The sequence below is a fragment of the Numida meleagris genome, chromosome 1, assembly GCF_002078875.1.
Source record: "Numida meleagris isolate 19003 breed g44 Domestic line chromosome 1, NumMel1.0, whole genome shotgun sequence".
NCBI classification, from domain to species: Eukaryota; Metazoa; Chordata; class Aves; order Galliformes; family Numididae; genus Numida; species Numida meleagris.
The window spans coordinates 75,138,905-75,166,652 of NC_034409.1; the positions used below are offsets into that span (position 1 = coordinate 75,138,905).

The 27,748-nt window shown below is 41.4% G+C and overlaps 1 protein-coding gene across 2 annotated transcripts; it reads left to right on the forward strand.

The window, feature by feature from the left end:
- LOC110398011 (antigen WC1.1-like) lies at nucleotides 916–27,564 on the forward strand. 2 transcript variants are annotated; one of them, XM_021395233.1, is made up of 16 exons: nucleotides 916–1,046; nucleotides 5,869–6,183; nucleotides 10,064–10,372; nucleotides 12,045–12,359; nucleotides 13,083–13,394; nucleotides 13,842–14,159; nucleotides 14,853–15,167; nucleotides 18,501–18,815; nucleotides 19,552–19,614; nucleotides 19,697–20,011; nucleotides 20,206–20,241; nucleotides 20,628–20,765; nucleotides 21,568–21,663; nucleotides 22,743–22,811; nucleotides 24,521–24,673; nucleotides 27,433–27,564. In XM_021395233.1, the coding sequence occupies exons 1-16, from the start codon at nucleotides 986–988 to the stop codon at nucleotides 27,537–27,539; spliced, it is 3,237 nt and encodes a 1,078-aa protein (XP_021250908.1). In that variant the 5' UTR covers nucleotides 916–985; the 3' UTR covers nucleotides 27,540–27,564. The 2 variants fall into 2 exon arrangements, with proteins under 2 accessions (XP_021250908.1, XP_021250899.1); XM_021395224.1 differs by lacking the exon at nucleotides 27,433–27,564 and having other exon boundaries at nucleotides 24,521–26,254.

Sequence of the window (27,748 nt, forward strand, 5' to 3'; positions counted from 1 at the left end):
CTGCTCCCTGCCCCCTGAGAACCTAGAACCAGGTACCCATAAAATATAACGGCCTTGGAAGGTGCAAGTAGGGCCAAAGTGGTGTGGCCTACTTTCACCTTGGGGGAGATTATTGGAGGCTGGGAGATCAGTAGTCCGCCTGGTAGTAGGTACACAGCCTGCAGACATTGCAATCAAGACTCCAGTTTTCATCACTAAGGGGAGCTTAATTGTATCCCTATGGTAAATCACCCTCCCTCCCCCCTTTGGTACCCAATATAGTTATGCAGTCTCAGATATCAGGGCAAAGGGTATGGTACAGACAGCTGCGACATGCTCCAGTGCCGGAAAGACAGGAAGTCCTGTGATTTGTCCTAAGGGAGATGGTCTTTCAAAAGCTTCTGCCCATACAGTTCTCAGATTTTAACTGCGTAAGGAAACCCTGAACAATCCTCACCACAAAGACAGAGTGGGTGTCATTTATTATTCACAACACTACTACCAGCAATAAATTCCTCTTGGATTTTTATGAGAGTACAGTTGCTCCCAAGGAGATTGATGAGTTACAAACGTAGGAATTTTCTTTCACTTTTTCATTCCGAAGCAATTTATAAAAAGACTAGTGTTCTGCACTTTCATATTGCTTTATCAGTTGAGAAATAACCATTTTACGTATTGCTTTGCTTGTACCACATGTTGATGCCAATAGTGAAATGACGGTATCGATAGTGACATTAGAAATGCAGACATTCCGCATATATGGTCACAGGTACAATTTTCAAATTTTATTGGAGGTTTTGGTTCTTTCAGACTTGAGATTATCTGTTGATAAGGTCTAAAAAGGTGAACAATATTTCTATTGGTTCTTTCATATAGCTCATGCTAGGGTATGAACCTATATATTTCCTCCTACGTAGCTATCTGTGAAGCAGAGAGAAACGTATGCAGAGTTTTGTCTATATAGTGCCTAACAGAGAAGTTTAATCTGGCCACAGTAAGGGTGGCAATGAAAGGATATCTTTCAACTCTAGTGTCGTGGCTCCTCCTCACCATTCAGATTTCCCTGGGTAAGTACATCAATTTGCATAAGACACTCAGCTAGGAAGAGAATGTAAATTCAGTATAAATGAGTTGTTATTCCATTAGTCCGTAAGACAAAATGTCAACAAGGTGTTTAAATACATTTCTATCTTTAATTCAGTCTCCTTGGTGATTCTGCCAGAAAGAAGAATAAGCTACTTGTAAGAGTTCTATATTTTATTGAGACATCAGTCACCAGCCAATTTTACTGAATTCAAGTCCAAGCTTAGTGAACTGGTGACATGTAATGGAAGTCTACTGGGTATTTTTACTACTGTCTTGCCTCCTCTCTTGAGCTCTGTGTAGATGGAGTGAATAACTCTCGGTCTTTATTCAAATCCAGTTAAAATGATGTTGCTGTGTGCAGTTGAACTAGGTAATATCGTCCCCTCAGTTGTTCCTGTGCATTTGAATTTTACTGCTACTTGTGTCCATGCTGTTGTAGAACTACGTGTATATATTTGAAACTAACAGTAAGAACCAGATTTTGGGGTCCACATTTTTGTCTCTATACACATGGAATTGGTAATATGGCATTGTGACTGAGAGTTGCATCCCTGTATGATGAAAATAAGACTTCATGGTTGATACTTTCTTTAATGTAGCAGAGCCCTAGTCTCAGAGGCTCCCACATGTTGTGTGGATGCAAACAGATGGGAAGAAGAAGCATGGGACTTTCTGTGTAAAGGAGTGTGAATAGCAATATCAAACACTTTTATTTAGACATCTCTGTAGCAGAACAGTACTAAAGAGAATAAGTTATCTGCCAACTTCTTTATAATAAGAGGAAGCAGTAACAGAGTGACTAACAACATAGATGGGAGTAGCTTTACCTTGACACTCCATCATCAGTGCCTATGACACACAAATCTGCTCTGGCCATACTTGCTCACTCTATGCTACCACAGCCCCCGTCTGTCCCCAGGGAGTTTGCAGAGTGCAAACAGTGTCAGAGGCACAGACATAAGAAGTGAGTTGAAATCTTGACACACACATAGGACCTGGGAACAGGGCTGCATGCCTCATTCTTGATGCCCCTGGCCTGTGAGGGGAGCCAGGTCTTCAGCGGGAACAAGCCCAAATCTTGCACCTTTTACCCAAGCAGAACCTGCTGTGACTAGTACCACTGAATTAAATGAGGTCCTTGTTAGGATATGCTGTGAAGTGTGAACAAAGACAATATTATGTCTGTAGGTATCATTAAAAAAATCACACTAGATTGATTTCAACATATGACAGTTTCAATTAGAGTATATTAAAATTGTTGGGTATGTTATGCATAGCTTTGCTTCTGCATGCAGCCTTGCATTCTGTCATGTGTTGAAAACAGTATGTCAGATTACTTAAGTATTCAAGTGCAGAAAAACAGATCAATCAATTGAGGATCTGTTTGTTTTAGACCAGAATGTCACTAATGGAAATAGGTTATCTCATTCCCTTAATAATGAATTATGATTTTAACTTGAAAATGATTTCTTTATTAAATGTATACATTTTTAAATATGTCTCAAGTACAAAGGCTTTTTGTAGTTCTCAAAAGCTTGTGCTACGTATTTGAGAGAATTTTACTCAGGACATTTGAGAAGACAGTTTGCACAAAAATATTTTTAGATGTTGCTACTTGTCATCCACTTGAATAATCTCCTTTAAACTCTTCACATTTCTGAATCCAAATGACAGACAGGAAACTGGGAGGAAGTGCATCAGTATTAGCGCAGAAGTAAAACCTTTGCCTCTGTACAAGACCAATTCTATGTCATTGTGATATTGCCTGTCTCTGATGAACCAGGAGACAATCAGACTATATGCAGATGGAGACAGAATTGCATTTTAGTTGACTACTGCTAGCAGCTTGCTTTGAAAAGAGATTATGATTAGTTGCTGAAGGAAGTAGCTTTATCAATTTCTGCATTAGCACTGCCGTGGGGAATTGAGTGGAATTAGACTTGTTTTAAAATAAAAAGCAAAATGATTTATTTCTGTTTCACAATGTCAAATGACAGTAAGAAGTGCGATATGTAGGAACATCTCCCTGCTTTGAGGAAGAGAGAGAATGTGACACTTTCCAATCTGTCAGCGGTTTACAGGCGTTCGGCCCGGTTCCATGATGAAGGGGATGGGGGACGCATGGGCCCACACCCCGGGAAAAGGGAAAAGGGAAAAAAGGGTAAGGAGATGGCCCTGAGAGCAAAGAACAGCGGCAACAATCTGAGGAGAAACAAACTAATTTACTAAATAAGATATCGGAATGCAAAACAACACACTATAATACAATATAATTACAATTTAAGCTGATAAATCCAAAATAGAGAATGTCCTAAAATCAAGGTAGGCCTTACTCTACTACCAACAATAAGACGGCTGGAGAGCGAGGTGCTGCCAGAACGAGAGACGGGCGGAAAGAAGGGACGAGGTCTCGTGATCTGCAAGTTTTTATCTTTTCCCTCCGGCTGGAAAATGGTAACAGAGGAGCAAAGTACCGTGGGGACTGTAGTAGTCCTTCTCTTCTGAGAACCAGGTACATACACTACATGATGTTATGATGTGGAATACCAATAACCAAAAATCATAAAACCATGACACAATCCATACTGTTTTGAGCACTCTTCCAGGAAAACCTGAGGCTCTTATTACAATTTAATTATCTTTTGTTGCTTATCAAATACTACAATTGATAGGAGATAAGCTCTGAGAGGTGTCTTTCTAGACTATTTGCAAGATGTGCACAAACACACTGTTTTCTGTTCATGTCAGTGGTCAGGGCAGGTTTCTCTTGGTACCTGATCGAATTCACTGATGTTTGGCTGACACTGAGGGGCCAAGCCAGGCTGCACTGCAAGATGTGCTGAGCTCCAGGCAGCCTGTAGGCTGCGAATTGGACATGCCTGATCTTCTCACTGGGTAGTCCAGCCTGATATTCATTAGCAGTCACACACTAACTTGCAGAACCCTCATTCATTTCAGTTGCTGGTATCAGAGACGTGGACCTCTATGACCTGTGGTCCAGCACCAGCTGGTACTTTGACTTCCATACACACAGATGCACAGAATAGTGTGTGAAGATATAACAGATGGTGCAGGTCATAGCTAGACAAGTCTACTGAGCAGCAGCCTATGGTGCAGGTCATAGCTAGACAAGTCTACTGAGCAGCAGCCTATTTGTCCCTTTTGTCCATTTATCCGTTTTCCTATACTTTCTCCTTCCCAGGCAACCTTGATCCTTCCTTTCTCCACTTTTGATTATTCTCCTAAATATCCCAATCTGTGCTATCTCTGGGTACTTTTCTCTTGTATCCCATACAGTGTCCCATACCCTGGGATAGTCTTAGGAAGTGCCACAGCAGGAGACTTTTTCTCTAACTGGATTATGAGGGTTGCCTCACCTGCCATTGTTTCTCTGTGCTCTTTTGTGTGGGGAGATTAACTTTCTAACACAAAACCTAACAAAATGAATGCCATCTTTATTGTTTCAATTCAACAGTAACTGTTGTTAATGGAATTTGGCAGGAGGTATCTTTATTTTTTGTTTCACTGTTTGTTTTCAGAGCTATATACGCTAAATTACTGTTTACTGGGATTCAGAGTATTAACTCAATGCTTTTTAGTCAAGCAAATACAAATCTTTCTGCAAGCAAAGAATTTTTTTAAGGAAAAGTTATTCCAAAACTCTTCCCTTAAAACTTCTGATTGGGGAAAAAAAAAACAATTCCTGAAGAGTTTTTTTCTTTTCATGTAATTATGTACTAGACTACCCACTTTTGTTTTTCCAGTGTCTTTGTAAAATACAACTCAAATCTGTTTTCCTGTTTTCTGAGCTCTAGCTTAACTTTCTATGAATTGCTTCTATGTCCCATCATCATTCATGCATTTGAATGTAATAAAATTCTTCCTGTGTTTTCTTGACCTTAAGTCCTTGTTCCAGACTTCTGTATAGTAACTGAAGATTTTATAGTAGTACCCTAACATAATAAAGCAAGAAAACCTCACGTGCACCTTCCCTCTTCTGTCAGACTCTTTATATCATCTGCTCTGTGATGAGTGCAATGTTATTGCATGGAACCTTTTGTAAAAGAATTGAAATATTAGTGGAATTTCCATGTTAGTGGAGAGAAGCAGGCTTGGAAACAGAGGATCACAGAGTAACAGGCACTGGAAACAGAGCAGAAAAGGAAAAGAGGATTCTTTGAGGATCAGTCTTACATCAAGAGAGGGTGGGGCATGAGGAACAACATGAAGCCATACTCGTCCATCTTCTGCTTATCCTGCTGCTTTTCCCAAAGCAGGTCATCAGCCCTTGATGACATCCTCATGAGACAGCATGAGACATCCTCTCCTTGTCACATACCCCTGACCAGGGGACCCATGTCTATGGCAGGGTTGTAGGAAAAGAATAGAGAGGCTAGGGACGCTTAGTTGCAAATAATAGTTTGTCTGAGAGGAAGAAACTGAGGAAGAACAATAAAAAGAAAGGAGGAGCTTCTACTGAAGCCCTTGTGAGACACAAGCCAGGGCCATTACTTATCATTTCCCATCTCTGATATGTCAGGAGGAGAGAAAGCTTGCATGTCATTAGAAATAACTTACATTTTAGCAGTTTGGTTATCTCAAACTTGTAAATATAGACATAACACCGTGAAAACAAACAAACAAAAAAAAACAAATGAAAACGTTATGTGGGACTATTTACAAAGGTGACTCTTAAAAATAAGATATGAGTAAATTCAGGGTAATAATAATCTCATTAATCATCTGCAAAAGATAACAATGATAAGGCTCTGTCATTGTCATAACCTTTCTCTGTCTATGAAGGAGATGATGAGTTGAAGCTGACAAATGGAACTGGCCCCTGCTCTGGGAGAGTGGAAATAAAACATGAGAATCGATGGGGAACTGTTTGTGATGGTGACTGGAACAGAGAAGATGCTGAAGTTGTTTGCAAACAAGTAGGATGTGGATCTGCTGTTCAGGCCCTTAACCAAGCTCCTTTTGGAGAAGGATCTGGACCTACATGGTTGTATCGAGTTGAGTGCCGTGGTAATGAATCTGCTCTCTGGAACTGCCCGCATTCAGGCTGGGATGCCTTTACCTGCCCTCATTATTTTGATGTTGGAGTGATCTGCTCAGGTAAGAAGTTATATAACCTTTAATAGTAGAGAAATCTCACAATGTAAAGGAACTGAGATCAACTTTTGTCCTAGCTGGATAAAGTCTAGCACTGTGGTCAGCACAGAGGTAACACTTTCTCCATGGCCTCTGAACCGGACAATACAAGTCACACCACCATTAAGACTTCTGCTGACCACAAGTGTATGTCTGCTTTGCCTTGGCACAGCAATGATATAGAACTGAAATAGACATATTAAACTACACAGAACAGAAATAGAAGCACCACTTCTTTCTACCACACCTCTTACAGCCAACATAAACTTGCTTCTGGCCAGTAAAAGGGAATGAAAGAGAGGGTGTAGATGGAGAAGCAAGAAAATTCTGTATTATACCATCCAATCATCCATCTTCTTTAGATCTTCCTGTAAGCTAAGACAGGAGTTTCTGCAATGGCAAAGAAATCCAGTGTCTGCTGGATGTCTTCACTTGCAAGATGTGCTTGGTTTTGCTCCTTGGAGCACTGCAAGAGGTTCTTCTTTCCCTTCTTTAGGACTTCACATTTGTCCTTGTTGATTTTCATGAGGTTCCTGTCAGCCCATTACTTCATCCTATGTTCCTCAGAATGGCAGCTCTGCCCTTGAGGTTATCTCAGCTCAGTAAAAGTGCACTCCATCAAGTTCTCGAGGGTGTTGATAAAGATACAGAATGGAACAGATCGCAGGGAAGACCCCTGTGGTAATCCACTTGTTGCCAACCTCCAGATTGAGTGCAACTCACTAACAACTACATTCTGAGCCTGACTGTGAGATTTTTACCCATCTAGTTATTCACTCATTGAGACTGTTACAAGACACAGGAATTTTACAAGACAGTTTCAAAGATCTTGGTAAATTTGACATAAATTGTATATACTGCTCTTATCCTATCATCCACAAATCAGTCCTTTTTTCAGAGAAAGCAATCAGGTCACATAGGCATGGTTTGTTCTTGGAAAATCCATGCTGCCTCTCCTTGTTCACCTTCATCTTCTTCGTCTGCTTAGAAATATGTTCCTGGACAACTCACTCCATGATTTTCCCTGACCAGCCTGTAGTTCTCCAGGTTGTCTTTTCATCCTTTTCTGAAGATGAGTGCAACATTTGCCTTTTTCATGTTGCTAGGGACGTAATCTCTACAATCTTTTGAATATGGCCACTTTTTAGAGAGACAGTGGACTTGAAAGTACATTGGCCAGTTTAGATATACCACATTGCATCCCCTGGGTTTATACAGGTCAAATTCTCTCAAGTAATCTGATCATAGTTCATCTCCTCATCGATCTGGGCCTCTAAACATAACAGCATGGGAACTCTTACTTGTAAAGACTGAAGTAAAGAAGGCACTGAGTACCTTGGTTTTATCTATGTTCTCCATCACTAACTCACACACTAAGTCACACTCCATCTAGCACAGGCCTGTATTCTCCTTCTTCAGCCTTTTAGTACAAAGGCTGTAGGAGAACCTCTTTTCTTTTTCCTTGATGTCTCCTGCAGTATCAACTCAGCTTGAACACTGACTCTCTGAATACCGTAGATACATGACCAGGCAATGTTTCTGAATATTTCCTTTGTGTCTTGTCTGCTTCTACCTCCTTTACACTGTTTTTCCTTTTTTCATTGCAATACTGTTTTAAGATCCCTGCTTAGCCAAGTCAGTTGACTAGGTCACCTACTCACCTACTTGTTTTCCTCAGTGTAGTAAAAGACTCTTCTCACACATGGAAGATGCTTTCCTTAAAGACCTGGTAGCTTTCCTGAGCTCCTCTACCCCTCTGAGTTACTTATCATGGTATTTCACTTACCAGTTTCCTGAATAAGCTGAAATTTGATCTCCTGAACTCTGTTTGCTCTGTGCTTTTTTCTTCTTTCTCATTCCATTTAAGATCTGGAAATCCACTATTTTAGGGTCACCAAAGGCTACCAAAGATTTCCGTAACCCCAACCAGTTCTTCCTTGTTACTGAATAGATGTTCGTATCTCCTGGTTGACCCACCCAGTGTCTAATCAACAAGTTATCCCTGACACCACAAGTTGCTTGGTCTGCTTTCATCCCACCATGTTACTCTTCCATCAGGTGCCGTGGAGGCTAAAGCAAGCCCCCCATAAGCATAGAATCAGTATCACAGAATCTTAGAATCCTGAGATCATCAAGTTCAACTGTCAATCTGACTTACCTATCATGAAACTATGTCCCCTAGTTCCATGTGCACGTTTCTGAAATACATGCAAGGATGAGGACTCCACTACTTCCCTCGGCAGCATATCCCAATGCTTCTCCACACTCTCTGTGAAGAAATTCTTCCTCATCTCAGCCTAAACCTCCCCTGGTGCAACCTCAGATCATTCCTTTGTGTCATATCACTTGTCACATGAGAAAAGATACTTCTTTTAGTTGTAGAGAGCAATGAGGTCTCCCCTCAGCCTCTTTTTCTGCAGACTAAACAACCCCACTTCCCTTAGCTACTCCTCGTAAATCTTAAAATCTTATCTTCCAGTCCCTTTACCAGCTTCATTGCTCTTCTTTGCACATGCTTGAGCAAACCAATATTCTTCTTGAAGTGAGGGACTGAAAACTAAACACAGTATGTGAAGTGCAGTTTTGCCAATGACAGCATGAAGATGTGTGATTTGGAGATTTCCTTGTTTTGTTTATAGAAGATTTCATCCAATTCCTCACCTTAATGGGTGGTTTGTAACAAAATTCCACCACAAGATTACACTTATGAGCCTCTCCTTTGATTCAAAGCCACCGTCAGCCAGGCTCCGTGGAGTCACTCTTGATAAGCTCAAGATCGCCCTTGACACTACCATCGGTACTCATGTGAATAACCATTTCCATGCTCCTGCACAGGTATTCGTTATGGTGATTATCTGTACTGCACAAAAACAAATCCATTACTATTTTTATATTATGTCCGCTAAGAAGAAAAACATAAAATAAACTTCTCACCAAAGAACAGAGGTGAAACTGATATAATGTGAAGTACTTCACTGCTAATAGAGCCATGGAGCTGAAAAAAAAAAATGCAAAGACAAAAGAAAAAATATTGTTTTATGCTGATCTATAGAACTTCAAGAATGTTGTTGTGTGGAGGGAAAAAAAAAGGTGAGATACAGTCACTGAGCTGGCTACATGTAGCCCCATCTGAGTGGAAGCAAATCTACTACTATGAGCGCAACACCACAGAAGAAAAGCAGTGCAATGCTGTTTTCAGAACAGCTCGTTTCTCTCACAAGCTGCTGAGCCTCAGCTACCATGCTCCATCAAAACTGAGATGGACTTCATTCAGGGTCTGCACAGCTAACTTTCACGTAGCATGCCTCACCTGAACAAGACCTCCAGAAATATGGAGCACGTGAAGTGATGTGCAGAGACTTTCAGCTAAGCCTATAGGAGTCAATGGCACTGAACTTGAACTAATAAACCTGTAGACTTCCAGTTGATGCTCTAGAGGCCTTTTTTAGATGATTCTGCTTTATATTCTTCTAGATGTCCCTTGATTTTTGTATAATGCAGGTTTTTCTACTTTTTGAGGCACTTCAGTCTCCTATTCCTTTGAACAGTGAAGACTTGAGGATATACACTTGTAAATGCTTATTTATTTATTTATTTATTTGAGGATTACTATTCTTATATATTTGAGGATTACTATTGCTCAAACATATTTCAAATATTCAAAATTCCCCTCATCTTAGGATTTAGTATTTTCATGTACTAAAAAAAACCCAAAACATTCCCACTAACTGTTTTTTTCTCTCATTTTGTCTTGTCCATGAATGCAAGAGATTAAATTAGACCAGTGTAATCAAACTCAATGCTGATTTTCTTGTTTTCCTCTCCCCTCCTCCCCACCACCTAGGTTTCTCAGGTCTGCATCTGTTTGGAGGGGACACTGCCTGCTCAGGGCACCTGAAAATAAAGCAAGAAGAAACTTGGACTACAGTTTGTTACTCACACATTGATCTCAGTTCTGCCTCTGTTATATGCAATGAGTTAAGGTGTGGCCAGGCTGTGGATGTCTTGAGAGGAGCTGACTTCAGAGACAGACAAGAATTGATCTGGCAAGAAGAGTTCCACTGTGTGGGGAATGAGACTCACCTCGCACACTGTCCCAGGATGTTGCAGCATAGTGAGGCATGCTCTCATGGTGCTTATGTTCTATGTTCAGGTGAGTCTTTGGACTGATGGATGTAGTTTACATGTATCCCGTGTTTTCTTCCTGGTAGCCCACCATTTTAAGCCTCTGCATATTTCTATGGTCCTTGGTGTTCTAGGCTCCTTCCCCTGTTATGTCTGAGAGATTCATGGAAGGCCCAGGAGTAAAGGAGAGCAGCCCCACAATCTCTCCTTCATTCTACTGAGAGTCTGCATTTTTGACAATTTCACTTTGTCACCAGGGGTGGAAGTCTCAAAAGAACTGTAATTTCTCTTATTCTATTAGAGGTATGAGCTCTGTAGTGCTGAGAATTCATTCCTTGTCTTTCTTATGTGCATAACAGGAGAGATGACCAGAGCAGATGATCAGAAATATGGAGAAATGCATTTTCTTATCTGTTATTGTGTGTGTTAAGCTCTGGTACTTCAGTTAATTACAAAACTGGGAGAGGTACAACTACATACCTCTGAAAAATCATAGGAGGCACAAGTTGCAAACGTTTATTTAAAAAAAATAAAGGTTGTCTTGTCTGAGGCCTGGACGAATATAGCTATAACTGTCAGGTATCATTATTTAAGAACTTCATACAGTTTGGGCTTTAAATACAGCTAACATTGATACCTACTAAAAAAAAATGATTAGACATAGAAAACAACTTTTTTTTTTCTCAGCTCAAAACTAAATATGAAGCAGAGACGCTAGCAGCACCCTATTTACAGAACAAGCCTAGAAAGGAGTTCACTTCATGCTCATTTCGCAGCCACAAAATCATAAAATAGAATTATTGAATCGTTAAGGTTGGAAAAGACCACAAAGTTCATCTACTCCAATCATCAACCCATCACCACCATGACCACTATATCATGCCAGCGCTGATGGCACTCAGTGCCACATCTACCCTTTTCTTGAACATCTCCCGGGCAGCCAATTCCAATACCTCACCACTCTTTCTGAGATGAAATTTTCCTTTGTATCCAACCTGAACCTCCCCTGGCACAACTCAAGGCCATTACCTCTTCTCCTATCACTAGTTACCCGGGAGAAGTGGCCAACCCCCACCTCACCTCACCCACCATTGAGGCAGTTGTAGAGAGTGATATGGTCTCCCTTGAGACTTCTCTGGTCAGTAGCAGTCTGAGAAGACAGAAGAACTGTGTGGGGATTGCAGTAGGACACTGCATACCAAACTAAAATAATTGTGAATCTGCTGACAGACCTGGCTTTTTGTGTTCAGCACCTTGTGCTGTGACATACGTGAAAGCTGAGAATTGCACCAAACAGCTGCTGGTTACTGAGTAGTATGAGAGGACTTGCTACTGAGAGAGAAAGTGCTACTAGTAGCTACTATTTTGTTTCCCACATGTACCAAAAGCAAGACAGCAATAAGAAGACTGCCTCTGAAAAAAAAATTCTATAAAGTAGCAGCAGCATTTTGGGGGAGAAGAGAGCAAAGCAGAGGAGGAGAGAGTGAAATTCAAGAGAAAAAAACTTTCAGTCACGTAGTACAGGCTACAGCATGGATGACAAATCATTGGTTCAGAGTTGGATTATGTGCTTCCTGGTCTAACGCTCTACTCAGTAACCTGGAACACAAAGTGTTAGTGAACTAGATTTCTCTTACAATTTTCAATGCAATAGTATTAAATAATAATATAAATGCTTAAGTCCTTTATTCTTCCTACAGGCTATGGTGGTTACAGGTTGGTAAATGGCAGTACCACGTGCTCAGGGAGAGTTGAGCTTCTTCACGGAGGCTCATGGGGAACACTCTGTGACTACCTGTGGAATTTTCCAGCTGCCAATGCTCTCTGCCAGCATCTGGACTGCGGAGTTGCACTATCAATACCAGATGGACAGTCCTTTGGAAAAGGAAATGGGTCTTTCTGGAATGGTACATTCAGCTGTAAGAAGAATGGCTCGTACATTAGAAACTGTTCTGTGAGTGTACTAGATCAGAATGAATGCCCTGCCGGAAATGATGCTCGTGTGATATGCTCAGGTGAGCAATGGAAAGGGCTAAGGAAAATGAAAAATTGCTTCTTTGAGGAAGATATGGACTCAAAAACCAGAGGGTATCTGCACAGCCAAGCTCTGTACTTTGCCTGTTGCTACAGGCATTTCCAGGAGCTGAGGCTGCACTTCACTCTTACTACAAGACTGCTCTCTCTCTATGAAATGCTTCTCATGCCAGGCAAGAGCAAGGGAAGGGCTGCTCCTCAGGCAGTACGAGCTGGGTCCAGACGATGAGATAATATGAGTGCATCCACCAGGGTATAGTCCAGAGCATCTGAACACAGAGGGCTGAACTAGAGAGAACAGTCAGGAACAGTGGGAGACAGGACAGTTACACCAACCACACAGTTAAGGCAAGGACTGAAGGCCCGGTTCAGGCTTAATTGAGTCCTTGGATCAATGGCCTGAGTTGGGACACCCAAATACATCTGGTCAGAGTAGTTAAGGTTCACTCAGAGCCCTGAAATCTAGTGCCTCAAGTTTAAATATTGTTAAGGAGATGAGATTCTGATTTCTAATCATTCTTCTCAGTAAAGAGGGGAGACTGAAATCTAGTTATATGTACAGAAGTTCTAGTGGCCAGTGGAGTCATTTTTGCTCCTCCTCATCACTAAGGAAAATTCATTTCCATTTCCAAGCTACTTTTCAGATCATGTTCATGAGTAGTTATCAGTATGACATCTTGGTATTCATTTTCTCTTATATACAGGGTGCCCAGGGAGCAGACTAGTGAATGGCACCACATGCTCTGGCAGAGTGGAAATCCGCCATGGAGATACATGGGGAAGACTCTGCCGCTCCCATTGGAATTTGCAGGCTGCTAGTGTTCTCTGCCATCAACTGAACTGTGGCTATGCAAAGTCAATCCAGACAGGAGACAGTTTTGTGGATGGGAATGGGCCTGTATGGAGAGATGCTTTTCACTGTGAAGGGACAGAGTCCTGCCTGTGGGATTGTGCTCAACTGACTTTGGGCAATCCAACCTGTTCAGCCAAAGAAGTAGCCACTGTTGTTTGCTCAGGTAAGTCAGGAACAGGTTTTTACAGGTTTTGCAACTTCAGACCAAAGCAACCCTGGTGACCTCATTTTGCTAATTCACATATGTTAACTTATATTTAATGTCCTTCTCCTTCCTTCACTACCCACCCATCACCCTTCTGTCCGCAGTTTAACCATAAAAACTTCATTTAGTAGGATTTCACCCTAGTGGAATTCACATTATTTAGATGTGCCTGATTCCCTACAGGATCTAACCTTTGAGCTGGGCAAACCTTTTTTGCTTCCTATTGCAACATCTTCTGTGCATAGAAACAAGCAAAGCCTTACCACAGGCTGTCTCCTTAATCATTGATGTGAAATACTTTACCAACATATAAATTTGACTTCCATCTCTCTCCTGCATGTTATTTCTACTGTGGTAACAGCAGTAAATTTTATTAAATGTATTTTCCAAACCTTTTGAGCCCAGGTCTTGCTGAATCACTCAGACTCTCAGATGGTCAGAGCCGCTGTGATGGGCGAGTCGAAATCTCCCTCCATGGCATGTGGGGCAGAGTCCTAGATGATGACTGGAACATTAAAGATGCTCATGTGGTATGCAGACAGCTCCAATGTGGAATAGCGAAGAGAGCCTTTTACCTTCCAAGGTCCAAACGAGGCATCGGTCCTGTGGGCTTAAGAAGCGTCCAGTGTGATGGAAATGAGACTCAGCTAGTGCACTGCAAGACCTCCCATTCTCAGGCACTGTCAACAGGAGTTGCTGAAGATGTTGGTGTGATTTGCTCTGGTGAGCTACTGTGAGAACAGAATGCTTTCTAGGGTTGTCTCTCGCCAACCTTGTGCTGTGGTCTCACCAGGTCTTAAATAGCCAGGGGTCAGAGCTTGTGATACTCCTACTTGTATACTCTAAGAGATAAATGATAGTCAAAGAAGCAAGTGTAATTCACACACCTGAAATTCTTAAAGAATTTAGCTCACAGAATCAAAAAGAAATAACAGAATACAGAAGTCATAAGGACACATAAGAATTAAATAGGTTTGGTTTTGTGACTTCTATATATGTATAGGCACATGCAGCCTTTCTAAAAATACACATAAGCTAGAACTATTGCTACATATCTCTTATTTTGTAACTCATTTGTCGCAGAACCTATTTCTGATCTAAGTGTGTTTAATTAAAAAACAGCTTCTCAGGCTTTCTAAAATAAGGTGATGTCTGCATATACTTATCATGACTAGACTACAACTATCCATTTGCAGTTACCAACAGGAATTATTTAAACATTTACCTGTTGCAGGAGTGGTCCTTTGCCTTGATGTGGTTTTAGTATCGCAGGAGTTCTGCCTAAGAAACCTTAATAAATGAACTGGAATCTAACAAGAACATGACGCCTCAAGTGTGCTTTAAATATATATCCATTACATTGACCAGTGCATTATTGATATATTGAATACTTTCAGCTGCATTTTCTTCCCGCAGAGAGCCAGAAGATCAGGCTGGTGAATGGAACAAAACGCTGTGCTGGGAGAGTGGAGCTTTATCATGATGGCATCTGGGGCACTATCTGTGATGATAACTGGGATCTATCAGATGCAAATGTTGTTTGCAAGCAGCTGGGATGTGGATATGCCATCAAGGCATTACACTCTGCTCATTATGGAGAAGGCTCAGGGCAAATCTGGCTGGATGATGTGAACTGCACCGGGTCTGAATCCAGTCTCTGGGCATGTCCCTCTAGGGAACGGGGTCATCACAACTGTCAACACAAAGAGGATGCCGGAGTCCTATGCTCAGGTATGTTCCGAGAATACTTTTTATAGCCTGTGAGTTGAAAGAGAACATGAATGGGGAAGCTGAGAATTGACGGAGTCTTGCTTGGACAGCCTATTATTTCCTCCTGATTGCAAGCATGGCCCATCATCACAAAGGGTGTATTGAAGACCTTATTTTGCATTCACACACACACACAAAAGTGTACACTGAGGATATTTGGGGGATAAATTGGAGGGTTGCTATACCAAGAGGCTGTGGTTGCACGTTGTGTGGAAGGAGGTCATTGGCTGTCAAGTGCCAGATTGTTTTGCTAGTATACAGAGTCAGCACAAAGGTCACAGACACCAAGTTAAAGAAATGCATTTATTTTTACTTAAGTTTAAAACACTGAGATAATAAGTGAAATGATACAGCAAGAATAAAACAGAACAAGGCGATGCACCTAACCATTACTACATGAGGATAGCGATAGTGATTAAGAAAGATACATCACCAATTGCCGTAGTACTTTACCATCACCCAGATCCACCATCAGTGGGGAGCCTGAATCGCAGCAAGGATTTGGAGAGCTTTTCGCAGCAACTGGGAGGTCCTACACAGTGTGTCCACTCATAGGTGAGGCCTCCAACCTCACTGCAAGAAAGACCAGCTTTTATATTGTTGAATAAACAAGTTTATGTGCCAATTAGGTGGAAACATCTGGTTTCATTCTTCCTTTGGATTCCACCTCAAGCCTGGCGAGGGCTCAAGGAGGAACCAAGGAAGTTTGTGTACTAGTAGGCCTTGACACTATGCTTCTAAACAAGGAAAGGTTAATACATTCTCATAATGCTGTATCTAAGCTACATCTCTTGCTAATGAGATGTTTTGCCCAAGATGCATATTTTGTCAATGTTGGGTACTGATGATATATAACACTGGGTTGTGAGATTCATCTAGAGGTCAACTTTGGTTCAAGGCCTACTGTTTAGGCCTTAGTACTTCATAGATACAGTCAGCTACAGCTGGCTCTGAAACCTATGGAAACAGTCCACTGCACACCAAAACATCAACCAGTCAGAGGAACGTGTGGTGCTTCTGCTCATGCATATTTGAAAAAGAGTGTCAGCAGCAAGAGAGAGGAGAAATGGTGTAGACATCTGGGGGACACTGCTGGAGACATGACTTGGAAGGTGACAGTCCTAGCTGGAGGAGGTATGCTTCTTGAGAGGGTTGTAGCCTGTAAATAATCTACACTGGTACAGATAAACTTGTGAAAGGATTGAAACCTGTGGAGGGCACACACTGGAGCAGATACAACCCCTGAAGGGATTGCAGCTTGTGAAGAAATCATACTGGAGCAGAGGAAAAGGAATAAGAGCAGCAGTACAAAAAAAGGCCAACTTTCTGCATTGCCATTTCCCTCAGTGAAGGGATTTGGAGGAACTGCAGGGATGTGGTTGTTAACACTAGGTAGCTAAGTACCATACAGCCACTCTCTTACTCCCCAAAGTCATCAAAACAGAGGGAGAAAATAAGATAAAAGGAAAGCTCATGGGTTGAGAAAAAGACAGGGAGATAGCTCACCAGTTACTGTCATGGGCAAAAGACTCTCAACTTAGAAAGATTAATTTAATTTATTGCCATCCTTCATGAACTGAACTTATGTGGGCATCCCCAAGCCTGTGGAGGAGCCAATGGTGCAGCAGTGGATGTGGCCTGAAGGTGATCACAGTCCATGGAGAGCCCCTACAGGAGCATGCCCCCGGGTGGAGATGCAGCCCATGGAGATGAGCCCATGCTGGAGCTGGTGGTCTGGCAGGAGCTGCAGCTCAGGGAACACATGCTGGAGCAGTCCATTCCAGGACTGCATTCTGTGGTAAGAGACCACACTGAAGCAGTTCTTGAAGAACTGCAGCCTGTGAGATGCCTACACTGAATCAATTCATGACAGACGCCATTCTGTGGGGGAGGGTCTCCATGCTGAAGTAGGGAAAGAGGAGGAGAATGGAGGAGTAGCAACAGCAACCTGTTATGGACTGTCTGCAGCTCCCAAAAATTAGCATGCCCCGGGACTGGACTAATTGCAGTAATTCTGAAGCTCCAGGGAAGTCTTGATTCTGGTATTGTAAATATGTGTTATTGTTTTGTGGTGTAAGTGTTGCACTCGTACTGGGGGAAGGTACAAACTATGTATAAACAGGTGGGAAAATATGACTGTGTCAGACCAGAGAAAGCTCTTGTTGGATGGGAAAGATTTGCGAAGAACTCCACTGGCCCAGAGCCCATGTTCAAGAATGTCAGCTTTGGAGATACAGAAGGGCTACTAGGAGAGCAGTGTGTTGTTCTGCTGTGAGGCATACCAGGGCCTACAATATGTTTACAACAGGGCTCCATAGGGGACTGGGACAGCTTAACAGAGCTGGCAAGTTTGGTTGATGGTGTCTGTCAGAGTAAAGGTTTGCTAAGTGTGGTTTTAGCTAGTGGCCAGCAGAAAAGGGTGGATTCTGGTCAGAAGTTAGCAGCTAGTAGTACTGAAGAGAGCGAACTTGTGTCTATTTAAGAAATTACTGGATGGGATTCCCTGGGAAGCTGTCCTTAGGGACAAAGGAATGGAACAGAGGTGGTAGCTCTTTAAGGACACCTTTATGAGAGCAAAAGAGCTCTCCATTCCCCTACAGAAGAAATCAAACCGAAGAGGCAGGAAACCAGCATGGCTGAGCAAGGACCTGCTGGTCAAACTGAGGAAAAAGAAGGACATGTACAAGGCAGGTACGTATGGTATGGGAAGAATGCAGGGACGCTCTCCAGGCATATAGAGATGGGATCAGGAAAGCCAAAGCACAGATGGAACTGAACTTGGTGAGAGATGTGAAAAATAACAAGGAGAGATTCTACAGGTACACTGGTCAGAAGAGACAGGAAAAGGAGAGTGTGCCCCTCTGATAAATGGGAAGGTAGAACTGACTTCAGCAGACATGGAGGAAGCTGAGGTACTCAATAAGTTCTTTTTCTCAGTCTTCACTGCCAGTCAGGCTTCCCACATCTCTTAAGTCCCTGACACTCTAGGCAGGGGTTGAGGGTGCAGTATCCCTCCCATTGTATGACATCTGCACCTTCCTCACCTCAAGTAAAATGCGTGACCAGCTGTCACAGGAGCCCCAAAGAAAATAGTATACCCTGAGATCAGCTGAATGATAAAGTACCAGCCAGTCCTGTGGATTCTTGGATTGGGACAACAGTCAAAATCACTAAGAAAGTGGCCCCTATTGTTTGAAGAGCAATGCTTGCTTAATAGTTGGTCTTTGGAAACAGGACAATGAAATGTGTGTTGAATCATGCCCTCTAATTTCATTTTTGTGTCTTCACTTTCAGAGTTCCTGGCTCTGAGGCTGGTGAATGGCAGTGACTGTGCTGGACGGCTAGAAGTTTTCTACAATGGGACATGGGGGAGCATTTGCTCCAATCGTATGTCTCAACTCACTGTAGTGACTGTATGCAAACACCTGAACTGTGGAGATGGTGGGGTAATTGAAAGAGATTTCAAATACGGCAGAGGTTCTGGGCCCACATGGCTGGACCACATTGCGTGCACTGAGCAACACAGCTCTCTCTGGCAATGTCAGTCAGACCCCTGGGATCCTCAGTCATGCAATAACCGAGCAGAAGAGACCCATATTTCTTGCACTGGTAAATACAAATGCACCCGTGCAGTACCTCCCAGACATACATACATCTGCATATGCATACGTGGACAATGTGGTGCTTACCTCGTGTTTATTTGTTTTCCAGTTTATATTATTTTCAGTTTCATGAAATTGGCACAAACATTTTGTCTACGTCTCTGCTGAGAATGAGTAGATTAGAATGACATGAGTGTTAAAATCCAAGGGAAACCCCTGACAGGATGCTGCCATTGCTTACCTGTACATTAAAAATCTGTGAAAAGCAATTAGTACATGAGACCTCAGTTAAGATGAGACTATTCAAGAAGACTAGAGGCATGTATGTATTTCTATACGTATGAAGGCAAAGCAGTGCTTACATACATGTAAATACATATGAATGAACATAGCCAAGTGCAAGTGTACGTTAGTTCAGTTCTAAATGATTGTTTCTGGTACCTGCCTTTAGGACAGTATTTTGTGTCTGCGGGTTCCCACTGAAATGTAAATAAATTTTAGATAACATTCAGATCTATTGAAGGGCACTGCAAGAGAAAAGAAAGTAAGGTTTCAAGAGAGAGAGTTTCAAGAAGATTTTTTAATTTACAACAATAGCCAGACACTGATCCACCAACTACTAAGTAGGCCACGCATTTATTATAGGAAAAATGCACTTGATGATTAATGCTCAGGCATTTTATACTCATTCACTCTTTTCAGAGAATAATCTAATTATTTAATTCAGTATTTGATTTCTGCAGGAAGAAAAGGAACAATGACTCCAGCCACATTTACAGAGTGTCCAAACTCTACAAGTTGCTCAGGTACTTCTACCTCTTTGTTTTTCCTAATTCTCTATGGACCTTCCTGCTATTCAAGAAACACAGATGTTTGTTTATTCTGCAGACAGGGAGAAGTTACGTGTTGTAGGAGGAGAGGATGCGTGCTCAGGAAGAGTGGAGATTTGGAATCAGGGCTCTTGGGGAACAGTCTGTGATGATTTCTGGGATGTGGCAGATGCTAATGTTGTATGCAGGCAACTGGGCTGTGGATCTGCTGTGTCTGCTCTGAGTGAAGCTGCCTTTGGGGAAGGGACCGGTCCCATCTGGCTGGAGAAGGTCCACTGTAAAGGAACAGAACTGTCTCTTTGGGACTGTCCTTCCAAGCCCATGCTCGGCAAAAACTGCAATCACAAGGAGGATGCTGCCGTGAATTGCTCAGGTTAGTAAAATGGTCCTTTGATTCATTACACAGACTGGGGAGGGACCTGGATAGAGGAACATTGTGCCACCTGTCCATCCCAGTGATTAGCCTCTTCGTAATTCTGATGGAAGGAACCTCACAACTGATATGAATATATTCTTCCTACTTTCCAGTTACCTCTTCCTTAATCTGGACTCATGTTCCTTTTGTAGGTGTGACAGAAACAACAGCACCATTCACTAGAGCAGGTAAAACATTCCTTCTTCACCCTTTCTTCCTCCCATCAAATTAGGGACGTTTAATGTCACTGCTACTGCATAACAGGTAAATCAGAAGTACATTAACCCGCTTTAGCAGGGGGTTGGACTCAATGATCTCTTGAGGTCCCTTCCAACCCTTGCAATTCTGTGATTCTGTGATATTCCAGCTCATCAGAAAGCATCTCCCACAGTCTTTTGTGAAGGAGAGCTGAGTGGCACTATTCCTAGCTTCTGGATTCTTTCTCCTTGAGCAGAAATTATGCAGCAGGTGACCAGCCTCACTCTGCTACCACAAGCACACCAGGAGGCTCCAGAGGAGCAGTGTTTGGACCACTGTGTTCTTCTCTATGTGTTGTCTCTTCGTTTCCATTTAGCTTCACCCCGCCGTTCAGTGGCAGACAACATGAGAGTTTCAACGCCTGTCATCCTCTGCATTATCCTGGGGGCCCTTATCTGCCTGATTCTTGCCATTCTCGTTGGACAGATCCAAAAAGCCAGGGCACAGCAGAGAGGTGTGTTGGTATGAAATGCTTCCCTGAAATGGCTGGCAAGTTTTTAGCTGCCTGGGTGAGCAGGGGAGATGGGTGGTTGAGGTAAATAACGCCTGCTGCTGACCTGAGATTTTCACCCACTCCCTGACAACCAGTACAACTGGAAACTGACAGCAGCCAGGACAACCACTGGGAGTCTTGGGTTTGATCTTGCTCTGTAGGGAACTTGAGTGACCTGCCTATGTGGAGAGAAATAGGGGCAAGGGTGCAGGAGAATTGGCTTGAGAGTGGAAAGTGAGATCAGTATGGAGAAACACGTTTGCAGTGGGAAACAGCAGAAACACAAAGAAGGACAGCCACCTCACTAAAGGTGGCTTTTAGGGTATCAAATCAGTGCAGCAACTAGAAACCTCATAGCTAGTAGCACATTAGATCTCAGACGAATGAACAGTAATATCTCCAGTTCAGACTGTGGATCTGCATGAGATCTTTCCCTGAAGTGCCATAAACATCTGGAAAGCTTTCAGTCAATAGGGGTTATTAGAACATAAAGAAAACATAACTTTAAACAAAGAAACTCAGATCTGCATAGAGACAGAATAAATTGAATGGATTTGTAAACACACTTGCTTCCTCACCCAATATCTACTGTCTCTTTGTCAAAATAAACTTTTTCTCCACACTTACTCTTAGCCAGCACCGCTTAGTGATTTTCTGGGTAGTAAACAGATCATGTAGACCCTATTAGATCCCTCCTTCTTTTCATGACCGCAGCCTGAATATGGACAGAGACTGTGTGAATGGTCAGGCATTTTATTTTCAGGCTCCAGGCTATCCTATGACCCCTTCAATGAGGTTGTCTATGAGGAGATTGACTATAAACTGATGAAGGAACACCAAGGGATGTCTGGCCTCTCAGGTATGTGTGTATTATTCTCATCAAGAGAAAGAAACTGTGGCCCCAGTCTGAAACTGTGCAGCTCACAGATTTACTAAGAAACCAAACAGTTCCTATACTTGAGGAGTCTCCCGTCCTGTGTATTCTGCTAATTCCTCTCTAAGGGACAATTCATTTTGTGCTGTTCCCACTGCAGCCACAGAACATAGTTCAGCATGCCCACCTTACTTCTCACCCCACCCACTCCCTTGCAAAAAAAATAAGGAAGAAAGAAAAAACCTTTTGCTACAGGTGTTTAAAGCAGGAAAACAGGAACAAATAAATCTGTATGCCCCTACTGACAGCCATATGCCTCTGTCATCTTATTCTTGTTGATTGTTTTCTGACTTTATGGCTTGCCTTTCTCGTGAGTTCCAGAAGGATTCTTGGCTTTTGTATTGTAAGCCCTTTGCATTGTAGGATTAATACCAGCTGCCCAAGAATCTGCTACTCCTCCAAAGAAACACCTTAGCTCACTTAGTTATCTTTATTATTGGACTGACTGAAGACTGCAGGCATTCTTCCAAACGACAATGTAGATCATGTTCTATAAGCAGAAAGAATGCGATCAGATTTGACTGGCTTCCTTAACTCACTTGCTTAGCCTACCAGTCCCTTTATACGCACTAAAGTCACTTTTATGACTAAAGACACTTTCCTCTATATCATATCACGCATTTTTTTCGGGTTGAGCTTTACATTCTATGAACTAGCATGGGTTTTTTTTGTCATTGTTTATACCTTATATCTGTATTAACTTAGCCACCAATCAGTAGCAACATAATTTGTTACTTTACATCAAATCTCCTTCAGAACTATATTTAGATATGTCTCCTGTTACCCTTATACATTACTATGGCTGCCTTGATAAACAGCTATATTAGAGAGCAATAAACAGAATGTATATAATACACACAACCAGCCATACTCGACCCCATACTACTTGACTTAGATCTATAGCTTCATGGATCTTCAAACTGTTTTTCTCATTATGCAGTTCAGCAGCTTAAGAGAGTTTGCTCTGACATCACACTTTCTCATTTGCCTACTTTCTTACCCAGAGGGTTCCACAAATGAACGATTTTATGGTGGAGACTGTGACAAAGAAAGTGATCCTGAAGCAATTCAAGGTAATGAAAGATAGGGATCCCACAAAGAAAGAGACTTCTAATTTCCAAAGCATTACTGATGATTAAAACACTTTTTTTCTTGCTGCGCTTCATGTTGAATAGTGATGTTAGAAGTAAGCCAAAAATTTTTGTTCAATTCCTTTTGTGGAAGTGTGTCATGCAATCTTTACATGAGAAGTTAAAATTAAATAAATCTTTGTTAATGGTATTTCACTCTTCACAGGATCCAGCCATATGAGCCCAACAATTTGAAAACTACTACTTCTAGAAACCATAACTGTAATAGCATGCAAAATGTTGCTTCCCCTACATGAATGCAGGGAATTAAGATAGAAAAAAAAACATGGCATATCACTGGTGTTGAATAGGAAATTTTCACCCCAATGATGAAAAAATGCAATCTGCCAGATGTGGGGAGAAGATCTGTATTTTCCTAGTGCTTATCAAAACACTTGCATAAATATTGCCTTCTCTCAGATAAATCTGTTGCCAAAAGCACAGCTAGTTTTGGACTTCAGCTGCCCATATTTCTAATTCTCTGCTGTGATGTCTTTTATTTCCTATTGGTTTTATTATATTTAGGTTTTTAATTATTTAAACTTTTATTTAAATATTTAAGCCTTTATTTCCTTACTTGCTTTGAAGTTTTCACCAAGGACATAAGCATTCCAAATAAGATCTCTTTTTCTAATCCAGATTGACTACTAAATACTGGGTGAAAAAATGAAATCGGAGCACTTCGATTAAATTTTAATTTTACATGTGTATTAATTATATGCATTGTGTGTGTATGTATATACCATAAAACACTGAAAACTAAGTTTCACTGGGGGATGATTTCCTGATAAGTACAGATTACTGAGCTAGATGCCCCTGATAAATCAGAACTTGATGTCCTGGTGTTTCTCTCCCTGAACAATTTTCAGAATTAACTGGTTTGAATTCTGCCAAGAGACACTTGTGGTTTCTCCCATAATTCTTCTCTCCTACCCTCAGATTTCCAAATCTGTCCCACCCACACAAGCAGCTCCAAAGTAAACTTGCATCTGGCTTTACTCAGAACTTTTTGGTCTTCATTTGCATGATCAAACCTGCTCTGGAAAGCTCTCTAAGGACAGGACTCTGTTCTAGGGCTGCTTTACTTCATTAGCATCTGTGGTTGGTTTCACTGATTCCCCCTTCTAAAGCCAGTGGAAAATGAATGACGGGGAAAAAGAACTGTGAATATTTTTCTCCAAAGGTTTGGCCCAAGTTTGTATCCAAATGTCCAGACGCGATAGCACAAGGTAGCTACTTAGCTAGACTATTTCACTGAAGTTTAACAGAGAGTGGTTAAAGTAATGAAAAGACAAGGAAACGGGTGCTACACAGGTATAAACACAGAGCAGTTTGGTACTGTGCAATTATGAAACAAAGTGAGGAAGACTACTCTGACAGAAATTTTACCACTAACTGCATTCTCCCAGATCTTTGTCTCGTACCTGTTCATCCTCCATGTTGGTTTCTGTTTCCTGCTTGTTACAATAATGTATGACAATTATTGGAGCTATATCATTGTGATCTAGAATACTGTAGAGTCCTCAAGAGCAACCTTAGTTTCTTAACACTCATTATCACAGTACTGTCATTACTCATCTTTGGATCATAACCTAGTGCTCTCTCTAGTGGAAGATCTATCCCTGTTACAGTTAATACCTATACTGTTTCAGAGGTCCCACCATTGCCTGGAAATAACCTGGAAGGTGGTTATGATGATGTGACAGAAGCTCCTGGACCTGAAGATGCTTCTCCTTCCGGGCAGAATGAGCAAAAAATCATTGGAGTCTCAGAAGAATGTGACAGAAACAAGGATTCATGGAAAGGTGAGGCCAGAAGAGCACTGCTGCTGATTTTCATAGCCTATAGTTATTGTACCAAACTCAGGGAAAATCAAGGTGGAGCATACCTCAAAGGATCACCTAGATTTTATCTAATCACTACAAGGAAGAAATGCTATCTACCTGCATCTTCTCGTTAGATGTTTGTTAAACTGGTCTTTCGGCCATTCAGTAAGTGTTCTCACAACTTCTGCGGGTAATCTATACCTATGTTGTTTTTCTCCTTATAGCTATAAAATTCTTGCCTGTTGCCTCACTTGTCTTACCTGCTGGAAATTAAAATTGCTGCCTCTTACTAGGATTTTCATGGGGATAGAACAGTTTCATTGATCTTTGTAACAGCTTTTGAGTACTTGAAGACTGTTAACATATCTCCCCTCAGTTTTGTTTTCTATTTTGTCTCTCTACAATGAAGCAATCTAAATCAGTTAATTTTTTACTTAGGTCTTGTTGGCTAGACCTTTGACCATTCGGAATCTCTACCCAAACTATTTCAGTGGGTCCATATCTTTCTAAAACTGTTTCATAACCAAAATGTTACAGTACTTCTGTGCAGTGTGACAGAAAGATATAGCTACTGTCAGGTAAAGCTGAGTTCACATGACTTACAGAATATCTTTCTGTTTTTACACGCCAGTGTGATATTTCCCTTTCTTGCTAGAACATCGTACTTCTGACAACATCTGGCCTGGTGCAATCTGATCTTTCTACTTGTGCAGTTGTTGGTTTCTCTCTCCTTCTTCAATCTTCATGTGTCATTAGATTTTATTCTATTTTCACCAGAAATTTGATAAGATTATATCTAGATGATACCAAGCAGTATCATCTGAAAAACATAATAAGAACATGCACTTTGTCTTAGGACTATATGAAAATATTTGGTTGTATTTAGGGCTGCCAGAGAACCTTATTTGGTACAGTAAGACACACAAAGAATATTATTTTCCTACTGAATTTATGTCCTGTTTACAGAGGCTTGAGTTAGAACATATTTCTCTAGTTTACTTATGAAAATATATTGAGGTTGATGACAATTTTCTCTACTCCCTTATCAAAGCACTTTCAGATAACCAGAAAGAAAAACCAGATTTTTCTGGTATGATTTATTTTTTATAAAACCATGTTAGCAGTTATCTACCTACTTTTTTCTTCTCTCTCCTTGCAAATAGTTAAAGTGTTCTCAGCTTTTTCTGATACAGAATGTTAACTTTCCTAATCTTTTTTTCTTCTGCCACACAAACTTGCCTTGTTTTTCCAGTCTTTCAGAGCCTGTACTCTGTGAATTCTTAAGTACAGTAGATAGTGGCTGGAGAGATGGATTCAGGTAGGTTTTTATCCTAGAACTGAATTTCATCAAACTCACACAATTAAGAAAAAGAATTAATAAAAATATTTAAGATAGCTTTAATCTGTGCACTTAGTGTAACTGTGGAACACATGATCAGTGGCTGAACTCCACTTTTGGGATAGTGAAACATACAGAGTGAAGATATGAAAAAAATAATCAAAACATTTTAGGACTCAGAATGTTTGGAAAAATATTTTTTATCAAATCCTAATTATTTTCATTTCAATCTTATGTATAAAGTTGCGTAGATCTGCACATTACTTTAAGGAATTCTCACTGTCTGTGTTAATCTCTGCTGCTGTTGACTTCATACAGAGCTGCTTAGCTGCACTGATAACCTTTGATGTTCACAGAAACCACGCATAATTTAGGTATATTCTTTTTCTTTTATCTACTAAAAATCAGAAGATATGAGGGGTTGCTAAATTTGGTAGTCCAGTAGAGGCTGCACGTCCCTACCTCCAGCCAGTAGGGGGACTGAGTAGGCATACACATATAATAGGAATATACAGATACAGTATATGCAGATACACAAGGCTAGCTATAGAGAACAGCACAGACAGAAAGCATAGTACTCAAACACAGGCAGCACCAATGGCTTCATCTTGTTCCCCTCTCTGGCTGATTAGCATGAAATTATCCATGAATTGGTGGATAACTTTTATATATATACATAATATGGATCTCTCCAGTATCTGACCTTAGACAGTCTTATGAGTAGCTCCCCCTGGATCCTAAGTTTCCAGTTGCTGGCACCTACAAGTATGAATCCCAGAGGCCCGCAGACCACTTCACTTGCCAGCAACATACACGTACATGCACAGAAATATTCCTAAGTAACAAGCCTTAGACACTCAGTTTGGAAACTCCTGGCCTTCCTGTTATCCCACATATCCACATGCACACTAACACCGATGTGTGCACAATGACTCCCCCGGTAACTGTGCTCAGACATGCAGGCTACTACGGAACCGAATTCCCTGACCTCCCCCAGATACTGGCAACTGGGCATGTAAGCTCTCAAGACCCAGAGCCCCACTCCAGTTGGTGGTCCTTAGATCTCCACCTATTCCGGTCTCTCCAGTTGCTGTCACAACATACGCACAGATCCTCTTGACCTTTGGTCCAACTCATATACACATGGAATGGAGAACCTTTTCACTCAATAAAACAGTTTAAAATTGTTTAATGGAAAGACAGGACAGACAGCCCTGATTAAACACAGGGCATGGCCAAACAAGCATGCTGAGCAGCAACTCAGTAGAATAAAACAAGCTTTTCTCAAGTCTTTCTGGAGGAGAAAACTGACAGCCCATGCTGTCAGCTGCACAACCATGTGGATGCAATACATACAGAATATGCATTTTTCTCAGCGTTCTTCCCTTCTTGTTTTCAGACTGGAGTCCTAATGTGTCAAGAAACAGGACATCTGAAGCTCAGAGAGATTTATCCCCTGCTCTTGAAGACACAGGGTATGATGACATTGAAGAGCTGGGACAATGATCAAGACTGCTGAGCAGTACTGAACAGTTTCGGAATACATCACTGTTCAAAAAAATGCTAATTGGAACCAGAAAAGCATGCATTTAGGATTATTTTTCCTATGTTTGGTTTATTTGCAGAGAAGTGTTAACATATGTAGAAGAAATACAAACATGATTGTTAAGACAGTTTTTCAGACTTCCCTTGACTTCTTGGACAATTTTGCTTTT